General features: G+C 45.0%; 1 protein-coding gene across 12 annotated transcripts in view; it reads right to left on the bottom strand.

The window, feature by feature from the left end:
- Positions 1–434: 434 nt before the first annotated feature.
- LOC116853201 (protein sister of odd and bowel-like) overlaps positions 435–11666 on the bottom strand; it is a 143650-nt gene continuing 132418 nt past the window's right edge. For all 12 annotated transcript variants that reach the window (XM_032834143.1, XM_032834148.1, XM_032834149.1 and 9 more), the window contains one exon: positions 435–11464. In XM_032834143.1, coding sequence (XP_032690034.1) covers positions 9130–11464 — 2335 coding nt within the window. In that variant the 3' untranslated portion in view covers positions 435–9129. The remainder of the gene's footprint in view (positions 11465–11666) is intronic.

The raw sequence follows: 11666 nt of genomic DNA, 5'->3' as shown, positions 1-11666 counted from the left end.
TTCCCGAAAGTAATCATGATATTCGCGAAATGTTGCGTTCTGTTACATTATTTAAAAATCTCTGGATTTTTTCCATCATCTGTCAACCACAATGACGCGGTTATTAAAACAAAAAAGTAATAAAAAAGTTCCTAGTGATTAAAAATGAATCTTCAATTATTGATTCCCTTTTCTCAATTATCTTAGTTTTATTAAAATTATATCATTTTGAGAGTTCACTTTTCTCGTTCAGCAATATCATGAAATTAGTTGATTATTATCTGCCTATTTGTCCACAGAAATTTGGTAATAACGCATTCAACGCCCCGAAGATATTTCATTATATTAATATCTTAATAGATGAAATTTTAGGTTTTCGACGATGATTTGGTTAAAATTTAATGAAATCTCTGATAGAGTTATATAAGTATTGGCCACATCTTAGTCAGTTCCTCTTTCTTTTTATAAAAAAGCATATAAACCTTTATTAAAACTAAGTACAAAAATAATAGGTACATTTCTTCGTCGTTTCGTCTAAATCTCTAAATTGCTGTGCCGGCTGGTCCGCCATTCAATGTGTGTTATTCGAATTATTGTACACTCGTGAGCAATAGCAAAGAGTATCCTACCGAAGGATCGTTCAGGGGGACATCTTTTTCTTGTGTGTATATATATATATATATATACACAATGCTTCTCGGAATTTATCTAATGTACTAAAAATTAAACTAAGAAGAACGACGATTATACCAAGGTCGAGTCGATACTAATTAATTTATAATCGATCGAGATAATTAGAGGTTCGAAGGATCTTGGAGGGAACGCGGGGTCCTCGCTTATTTTCGAACCGTTTATAGTTCAATTATATACAATATCCCGATAATTATCGGCGCCACTCGCAAAATTCCTCGACGAATCGCGATTTCCAACGAAACAATTGAAAAAAAAAGAAAGAAACAATACAAACGCTTAACTCGATACAATAATATGTGCACACACACATATATGTGATATATATATATATATATATATATATATATATATATATATATATATATAAACATCATCTCGTATTTATTCAATTAAATTATATTCTCGTTGACACAATAAGTTAGCTGGCAATTTCGTACGTTATGCATGTATATATGTGTATATATTGCACTCGGCAGAAAGAAGGAAGATTTATCTCCTCGATGAGAATTGTTTCTCGCGGATCATCTTAGTAGATCGTTCGACGATCCTCGCGACTGCTGAAGCGGAGCTATTAGGAGGGTGAGAAACTCGGATAATCGTTTCTATTGCTAAAAAAAAAGAAAAATAAACGCAAGGAGCCTTACACTAAAGGGTCGGGGAAGTTCGTATAAAAAAAGAGAAAGAAGAGAGCGATACGATTGTCAATATCGACACAAACGTTGTTAACGCACGTATGGGTACGTTGCTAGTGTGTGTGTATACATAACATATACATGTACATATATATAAATCCATATATATATATATATATTTGCGTATCTATATATACGTATAGAAACATGTATTATATTTATATTTATTTATATATATATATATATATATATATATATATATATATATATATATATTACGACTTCGTTAACAACATAAAATGTAATTATTCACATAACACAATAATCCGTGACATAATAAAAATATCATAATAACGATCTGCTTTTGTACTGGGTAGGCCGACGCGCACGTTACATATACAGAGTGTCCCCGCATATCGTGCAGGAATATCTTAACGACGGATTCTATACAGAAAATTTCAACTAAAATTTTGCATGTATATTCGTGATTTTCATCGATAAATATATTCTTTAATATAAATATTACTTAAGTTATTTAATAAGTATAAATACACACATTAGATAAATATTATCTAAATTATTTAATATTTTATTGGGCGTTTGTAGAAGTAATATAAGTAAAAAAATTTTTTTTTAAATCCCGTTAAATTTTCATCAGGAAAAGCGATCTCTCAGAAGTGTTTCTCAGAAAGTCCATCGTTGAGATACTCTTTATTAATGCTAGGTCACTTTGTATAGGTATACACCATATATCTTTTCAGCTTCTCCAAGGATACAAAAATTTCGCATTCTCCGCGCGCATGCGGAGACAGATGGAGCCGTTTGGCTTCCGGCTTTAATTCACGACCGAGTTCGCGGTCGCATTTACAGTCACAAGTGTGCCAAATTCATTTCACTTCACCGGTATGTCTATCCGTTGTTTCATGCGCGGCTCTCGAGACCGCCTTGAGTATTATTGCGTCGCAATGTTCATTAAAAAAAAAAAAAAAAGAAAGAAAGAAAGTAAATAAAGAAAAAGACATCTCTCTTACACATTTACATCTCGTTACCATGGTAACCTCGGAATTCGGATTCGTATCCTTAACGGGCTAGACAGCCACCATTACCTCTAAGATTAGCTTTAGTACACGCTAGGCAAAGTAGGCTGAGAAGAAAGTAACATTAACTTGAGAACGCGCGTGTCTCGCGAACGTAAGGAAAGATCAGCGATCCGTGGATGCCGTCGGATCCCAAGGATCCGAGGACTCCGATGAGTATTCTTTTCATTCGTTTTTTATCTTATTTTTTTTATTTCGCGCTTCTGGGAAGGACGAAGCGACCGTCGGTTTCGACACATCGTCAGGCGGATATCGCGATTATTTAAAAATAAAAGTAGACCTTCACAGCGGGAAAAGTCAAACTTCTGACAAAGCTTGATCTCAATCGATTGCAAGTGAGCTGCGCGGAGAAAAATTGCATTTGATTAAAAGTGAGAAGTCGATAATTTTGTCAAAAGAGAAGTATCGATAATTTTGGATTATCGTGCTGTTACATGTGCAGTCTTCCACTTTTTGCAGATCAGAGAAGCTACGCTTATGAGGGAAGATAGAAATGAGAACTCCCCCTCGCATTGAAATACTCGGACTATCGTTGCTTCCGCGACGAAATCTCTTTCTCAGTGCTTGAATTGTCACGTATGATTGTTCTCGCGTCGTGACTTTTCCTATCGATAATTCGTTTTCCTCTGCGTTCGCCGCACGCGATTCGTTCATGGCGACCTTTGCGTTGCTCTTTTCGCGCAATCTTCCATCTATGGAGATCATTGTTGTAGGACGAGGTGCGCCACACCTCCGTCCTACCTTCAGAAGGTGAACAGGCTGCGCAACCCGTTAAAAGTGAGCTCGCCCGAGCTCTAATCACGAAAATTATCCGCGCGTCATCAAATTCGAACGACGTGAGATCTTGGTTTCTTTCGAGAGCCACGGGGGATAATTCGCAACGATTCTTTCGAATTAGAACAAGAAAATCGCGTGGAGAGCGGCATCGAATGATATAGATCGAGGAGGAACAAACATTGAGAAAAACAAATCCTTTGAGTATTCGTTCGATTTACAGGAACCGTGAACGTGAAATTCTCCCGAAATCCTTCGAGTTTGTAAAAACCTATCCAGACAAATTTGCATTGTCGCACAAAGTATACAAAAAATCGTATTATATCGATAGAATTGTTACTTTCTTTTAATATCAATTCTTTTCAATTTTACTATATTTCTGGTAGTGCAGGAATGGATTTTCAGTAAGTTTATCTCGCAAAAGGAACGTAGTAAATTTCGTCAGAAATATTTTTAAATATTTGATACTTCAGGCTTTCGCTACATGAATATTAGATTTAGTCTCTCATTTGGTTTGAGCCGCGTGAATTCTTTATCTGATTTCGAGATGAAAAATAGTCAATTAATACAGAATATTGATCTATTCCTCCATTACCAAATCCATACTAATATCCAGTAATTTCCATAAAATTCTTTTCATGTATTTCCACGTAGAAATTCTTTCCATGTAGATCTTTTCGACTCAATAACAATATTATTGAAACTAATGCATTATACATTGTTTATAACTAATACTGAAGTATCAGTTTTAATGGTACTGCCATTGAGTCAAGAAGATTTACTCCGGCGCTGTTGAGCAATATTCTCTCAATTCAACAGTGTTTTTTTTTTACCTATGCACAAGATTAGTCAATGATATGTCTAATGTAAGAAACATCCTTTTATGTTGCAAAAATTATGAATGATTTATTATCTTATGCATTATGCGAGTTTGTCAGCACAGGCGTTTAATTCCGCGGGTCGACACGTTGACTGGAAAGTACTCGCATCCTTGGATGACACGCGATCCAAGGATCCGAAGACGAAGATGATGATGACGATGATGACGATGATGATGATAATGCCGCTTTCCTTTCACGATCGCGAGGCCGAGGATCGATCGGCGGCGGCCAATTCCTCGGCTGATTAGAAGTCGGGCGGGTCGGCGAGAGAATCCGATTCGACAAGATTGGTGAAAGCCGTCGACGTCGTCGATCTGTCGACGACCGGCGGTAGCTTTAAACACCCCTTATAAGGTCGTTCTCATCATCGCGATGTCTTTAAGTATCCTAGACGAGACGCAGTGCCGTAATAACGCCCTTATATCGAGGTGCCCTACAAACGTGGCAAGTGGCGAGCGAAGGAGCGAAGGCCCCTTTCCTATCGTCGATCGTGATCCAGCGCGCGCGGCCTGGTTCGTCCCATTCTCTAATTGAACTCCCCTTGTTGCGAGAGATCGGCTTTACTTTGACTAGTGGCGGTGATTACAAGTGAATTACGGCGACGTGTCGCGGTTGCGCTGAGAGAAAAATATCTAAAAAAAAAGAAAACGTTTGTTAGGCGGACACTAGTAGCATATTCATTAATATCCATGTTTGTACATCGAGAAGATATTTCCTTCAAATAAAGAAATATATACGTTTTCTTAAAATCGTTGCTTTCCATGTTTTATAATACTAGAATATTTATTTCGTTATTAGTCGTTGTTTTCCATGTTTTATAACACTAGAATATTTACTTCCAGGATATAAAGTTTCTTCAAAGAGGGAAATAAACTTTACATCCCATGAATAAACTTTCCAGTAATTTTTCCTCTCAGTGTATTTTTTAGATATTTCTCCTCTCAGTGCATCAACACCAAAGACGAAAACGTCTAAATTTTAATATAAATTGAATCATCGCGCGCGCACAAGTTTGATCCCATAGAAATAATGTATATAGATAGATATAAATAGATAAAAAAATTTATTGCTCCTTATATTTTATAAATTTATCTTAGTCTTATCTAGTAATTAAATGATTTCTGTGAGATGGAAACAGTAAAATTGTTTATTTGAAACATAAAAATTGCGAGAATCACGATAAAAATGCGCAATTCGTGGAAAGAGATTTTTACCTCTATTATTGATACAGATTTTAAAGAAAATTGAAGCCTACAAAATTTTGGAGAGCTTATAAACATAAATATAAAAATTGCGAGAATCACGATAAAACGCGCAATTCGTGGAAAGAGATTTTTACCTCTATCATTGATACAGATTTTAAAGAGAATTGAAGCCTACAAAATTTTGGAGAGCTTTGTCAAGAAGAATAATTTAAGGATCTAATTTTTGGAATTACATTTCTCTTTTTCGGAGCTTCATGAACCTTATTCGATGTTTGGCCAATGGTATATCTCACCAGGTCATAAGGAGGAAGAAGAAGAAGGCTTTTACCTTCATGCATCACGCAACGTAATGAGGAGCGAATAATTGAAAATTAATTTCGAAAATAAATAAACGCTACAGCGTAACGATTAATGGCGGTATGGTTGGGCCCTGAATCATGAAGTCTCATCAACAAATACAATATGTAATTTTATATTCACAATGTTTGAATGTAGAAATCGTGTCTTGCAGTCTTGGGCTTCCTTTATGGATTTTTACCCGCATGTAATTAGCATTCCAAAGCACGAAGCGGCGAGATACGATCGGCACGATAAATTCATTGAAATTAGACAGCAGACTATAATCACTATAATCCGCTTATTGCTTATATCTGCTTTAATTAGGATGCAAGATGTTAATCTTTTGCAATTTCTCCGCGCCTCTTCTTCCAGTCCAAATCGGCTAATTGCGTCCGAATAACGAATAACGTCATTTCGCAATTCCTCTTTCTTCGAGCGCCTACTTTGTATGCGCGCATTCCAATCCAATATAGTCAGAGAAAGAATGAGAAGCATTATTCGTCATTACTTCTCTCTCTCTCTCTCTCTTTTTTCGAGAGGCGCCTGACGATGCGTATCCCCGCGAGTCCACTTGGCCGCTGCCCGCGTCGTCGATTGAATATTGGCGTACTGATGCGGCGGAAGAATAGTCTCGATTACGTTGCGCGCGTACGTGACTAATTACGCAAATTGGACGAATCGGCGGAGTTCGGCAAGGGAGGCGACCGGCGGCACATCACGCGATATAACTTTCTAAATCCTTCGGATTTTCTTAACGAACGCTCACGAAGGAAAGCATTCGATCGAAGATCGCGCCCGCGCGCGCGATCACACTTCGCCAACCCTTACTATGTGAGTGGCGTGAGAAATTTCAGCTCGAACTCGAAACTCCGCGGCGGAGGATCCCGTTCTCCTCGAGCGACTCGGATGACTTTCTACGGATAAGAGCGACGCACAAGTTTGGAAATCTCGCGAGAACAGAACTGGGTCGTTCGGATAAAAGAGTCGGATGTCGCGTTTTTCAGACACGCGCCGCGTCTCGAGGGCTCTCGCTAACCACCTCCTCCACGTCGCGCGAGCAATTAATAATGCCGATAACGGCTCGCGAACGAAACGCGATCGATAAATTTGCCGCGGATTTATCGCCATCTGCGCTGCGCGACGCGACGCGACGCGCCGCCGATGCGCTCGCCTCGATGCGCTCGTATGCACGTGCACCGCGCGGCGTATGCATGCGATGTATGCACGTAACGCAATATAGACGCAACGTGTAATTACCCGGGCCGGCGGACCTCGCAATAGCTCGAGGGCTCCCCTCCCCCTTCCTCCCTTGCTCCCTCTCGGAAACTCTGACCTCCGCGCTCGACGTTATTACGGGGGTCGCGCGGCCCCCGGAAAATGTAGCACGCGTATGCACTCCGCAAGGCTGTGCTGGAATCCGCGCGCGTTTCCACCTGCGGATCGCCGCGCTCGCCGGACAGACCGGTGTACGCGCGGTCGCGCTGCGACTGAAGGGAAGAAGAAGACCGGAAGAATCGCGACGAGCTTCGGGTAGGCAGAGCTTAAGGTAGTCGGGGTAACGACGGCAGTGAACGAACGTCGCGCTTGCGGACGCAATTGTCGACGAGATCGATCGATTCCGTGCATTCGATCGACAATCGCACCGTTCACGCGAAGGCAGTGAGGAGAAGAAGCCCTTCGGCGCCTCGGGGAAAACCCTCGTGTTCCGCGAGCGGCTCGCGGGCGGAATCGTGTGAAAAGGTGGGACACGATGAGATGAGAGCGACGCGATTCTTCCGGCCGTCGATGCTCGCACACACGGTGCGGCGCCGCTCGATTCGCAGCGTTTTACCAGTTAGAAGTGATCGGGAACAATTATCGTCGCGATTGATTGCTTCTCCAGCCGCTGCCGCGCGCTTTCGCGCGCGAAAGAGAGAGATAAGAGGGGAGAGGTTAAAAAGAAAAGGAAGAAAAAATAGTAACCATACGTATGAGAGTACCAATGGGAGAATAGCGCACTACATTCTCGTTACGTTTGCTTCGCTCTAACCGCTCGTTGAGTATGTACCTAAATCACAGCTCATGCTACTAATTACTTATTAACGGGTATTCCTCTCGATACTCTGCACTTATCGCTCTAAGTTACACTCCCTAATCTATCTATCTGCGTCTCTCCTGACACGGCATGCCCCGGAAAATTACCGGATATATCTGTCTCTTTCTCTCTTTCTACCTCATTGCGAGTTCCTCGGTCGACTTAGGATCGACTTTTCCTTCGTGAAAACGTCGAGGCTAGAGACGATCGTCCGGCAAACTAAGAGCCTCCGAAGAGAGAAACTCTGGTGCGAAAATGTTTGCAAAAAAGTTCTAAATTCTTTCCAAAAATCCCTCCATATTTTCGCCATGGAAAAATCGCCCTCAAAGCGGCCGCAGAAGCTGTCTCCGGCGGTTTCGTGGGGGACACTCCGTGCGCATATATAATATTATATTATAATATATATATAAAAGATTTATTTTTTATAACACATCTTCAACGTTAATATATATCTCGTAGCTATTAAATATCGTTAATTGTCGTAATTAGCCTATAAACACTCGTCATTCTGTCCGCCTCTCGTCGTCATTGTCGTAGTCCTCGTCGTCAATGTCATTAGCGGTAATTGAATCATGGTAGGAACAATAATTTCACGGGTGTCATGTTAGTAGGGGGAGCGACTTGAGCTCCTTGTCCGTAAATAATTAATAATTAATACAAAAAGCGCGGCGGCAGACTGCCGCCGTTAGGATAGAAAATCTCGGAAACAAAGGTCGGGGCTTTCAATTAGCATTTCAATCGACCTTTGGGGTCGTGCTTTCTCGCTACATCGTTTTTCCATCGATGTACAAGGTGTCTCGGAGAATGACCGCTATCCTACAAATATAATGCGGAATTGGTATTTCTTTTCGGCAAGAATCCGAGTTCCGTCGGACTTGTTAATCAACGAGTTAGTCGCGCTAAATCGAGCGACGACTCGAGCTCATTAAACACACGAGTTGACTCGGGTCAAGTATCTCGAGTCAACTTAAGATCAGTCAAGTCAAAAGTAACTCCGACTCAAGTAGCTTAATTCGAACCGCACGATGACTCGGAACTCGTCTGTGAATTCGACGGCTCCCCGAAAAATCTACTCCTCGAGCTTCTCCTCGCGAGAGTCCGTTCAGCGACACCCGGTACACACGACGCGTCTATCCTACCGCTCGTCATGGTTCGCTCTTTCTCGCAAAGAAAACAAGAAACTCGGCGTTTCCGTCATGGAAATCATCGTCGTAGTGTTTCATACCACGCCACGCGTATATTCGTACAAAAAAAAGAGGAAAATGAGAGAAAGAATGAAAAGAATGGAGGGCGAGGAAAGAAACCAGCCACGGCTGCCATCCTTTCCATATGAGAGAAGAAAAAAATGAGAAATAAAAAATACAAAGAAAGAAATAAGTAGATAAAAAGAAAGACATCTATGAAGTCGTCGACGAGAAGAGGGACGATCGTTCGCGCCCGTCGTCGATCGGCCAACTAACTGGGAGGGTTGCAAGCGGTTCCCGTGGGGTCCACTTGACTCCTGCTGGCGATAGCGGAGGACGCGGAAGTGGCGACATTGCTGTCCGCCGTGGGGCTGACGTTGCCGTTGTTCCCGCCGGTACCTGCGCTCCCACCGCCGCTGCCGCCGCCGCCGCCGCCACTGGAAGTCTGCTGGATACTGGGCTTCTGAGTGACGTGAGTCTGATAGTGCTTAGCCAAGTGGGCCTTTTGACGGAAGCTCTTGCCGCACAGCGAGCAGGCGAACGGCTTCTCGCCGGTGTGCGTCCTGATATGCACGTTCACGCTGTACTTGTCCTTGAAGCCCTTGCTGCAGATGCTGCAGTAGTGCAGGGAGCGTTCCTTGCGCTGAACACTACCTGGCGAGCCGCCGGAGCCGGCCTGCTGTTGGCCACCGGCGTTGCCGCCGGCCTCGGCGCCAGCACTGCCGTTGCTGGCGCCGTTGGCGTTGTTGCTGTTGCGATTGCCGCGCCTGCAGTACTTCTTCGCCGGCTTGGAGGTGACACCGACGCGAGCCGAGGTGAGCTGCAGCTGATTCGACTGTTGTTGCTGCTGCTGCTGCTGCTGCTGCTGCTGTTGCTGCTGCTGCTGCTGCTGCTGCTCCACCTCAGCTCGCTGAGCGGTCTGTTGCTGAAGGACGTCCTGTTGAGCGGCCGTGACCACTGTGACGGTGCTGACTTGACCCAGGTCAGCCGGCAACGTAATGGTGCCCAAGCTGCCGCTTGCTGGGTCCAAGGTGTACATCACCGTGGTGGTGGCCGACACGTTGCAAACCGGCTCTAAGCTGCAGTACGACTCCACCACCTCGTTAGCGATGCTCTTCAACTTCTCGTAATCGCCCGGTCGATAAGTCGTCTGATCCAACTGCGACAGCAGAAGATCCTCGTCGGTGCACGCGTGCATGGAGTCCTCTTGTTGCTGTTGTTGCTGTTGCTGTTGTTGTTGCTGCTGCTGCTGTTGATCGGACACCAAGAGACCGCTGCTACCCGAGACTGGCATCGAGATGGTGGACGCTTGTGAGGATGGCGAAGGCGAGGGGACCGACTGAGTCGGTCCGGTGTACAGTTTACCTTGAAGAGCGCTTCGCAGCAGACTCTCGGCAGAATCACCGGCGCCGACGGCGACCGCGGCCGCGGCCGCAGCAGCGACCTCTTGGAGGTTCTGATCCGACAGTTTCCAGTCGTTATTGTTGTCGCCGGAACAATTGGCCGAGGACGCTCGTGCGCACAATTCTTTGCTCTCGACGAAGCCACTGTCGTCAGTAGTGTATTGCGACGTCGGCACGGTGAAGCGGTCCGGATGAAACCTCTCGTTCACGCTCCTGCTAACATCGCTGGCGATCTGCTGCTCATGATCTGGGTCCCCGGAAGACGGCTCCATGCTGAGAATAGCGTCCAGGTCAAGGTTCGGCCGGAGGGACCAGGAATCGCCGGAGGCGGGCGCCGGGCTCTTGCAGCAGTCTAAACCGTCCATCGAGTTGGCCTCGTTGTTGAGCACCGTCAGCGTATAGATTGCACCGTCAGTGTTCTGCCGGTCGTTGGCATTGCAGCCACGACCGCCCACCGCCTGGTGATGGTCGTTGGGCCCAGCCTGGTGAATGACACCGGTGTCGTTGGTGTGCGCGTTCGACGACCAGTAGCTCCTGTTGAGGTCCTCCAACAGGATGTTGCATGTTTGTTCCTTGCCCTCGTCCTCAGCCGTGCCCCAATAGTCGCACTCGGACTGGTCCATGGCGGTGGCATCGTTGGACTGTTGCACGCCCCCATGCTGCGAACGGCCGACCTGGTGATGAGCGTGATGGTGGTGCTGATGATGGCTCAACGAGCCGGTGATGGTCGAGACGGGTGGTAACGCCGTCAGCGTGTTGTTGTTGGTCTCCTTGAGGAACGGCGAGCCGTGCAGCTCGGCGCGCGGATTCTCGTGGTCCTCGTGGCTCTGTTGAAGGTAACCCATGCTGCGACAGCCGCCGCGGTGCAGGAAGCTCTCCTCGTCGGAGACGCCGTCGGCAGAGGTGCAATGCGGCGGCGGCGACACTACGAAGTCGAAGAAATCGGTCTTCGGCAGGTCCTCGCCGCCACCTCCCGGCGCGAAAGCCTCCGTCAGGTCCATGGAAGCGATACGGCGCCGATTCTTGTGCTCACGTGGTGTGCCGCTCTTGGTGATCGCTCTAATGATGGTCTGGACGACGAATTCAAGGCTGTTGGACCACGACGACGACGAAGACCGTCGTTTTTGGCTGGGTGACTTCGTCAAACGCGGCGCCCTCGACTCCGCCCCATCCGCCACCGCATCCTCGAGTTCCACGAACGACCTGCAGGAAGACGACAAAGAAGCTTTAGTACACAATTGTAATATGGGCTACAATTGCGATGTGGATTTCGTAACAAGGAAAGTATACACTAACTTATAACGTGAATAGTTACGAGATTAAGTACGCGTGTAATTTTAAAAGTTGGGTAAAGCCTTAAGTATAACTTTAATAAATTAGGTACGCAAATTAACTCAGTGCCTTT

Source organism: Odontomachus brunneus, unplaced genomic scaffold (assembly GCF_010583005.1).
Source record: "Odontomachus brunneus isolate Ranch 3 - 2012 unplaced genomic scaffold, Obru_v1 Obru_scaffold_286, whole genome shotgun sequence".
Lineage (NCBI taxonomy): Eukaryota > Metazoa > Arthropoda > Insecta > Hymenoptera > Formicidae > Odontomachus > Odontomachus brunneus.
This window is presented reverse-complemented; position numbering and strand designations above follow the sequence as displayed.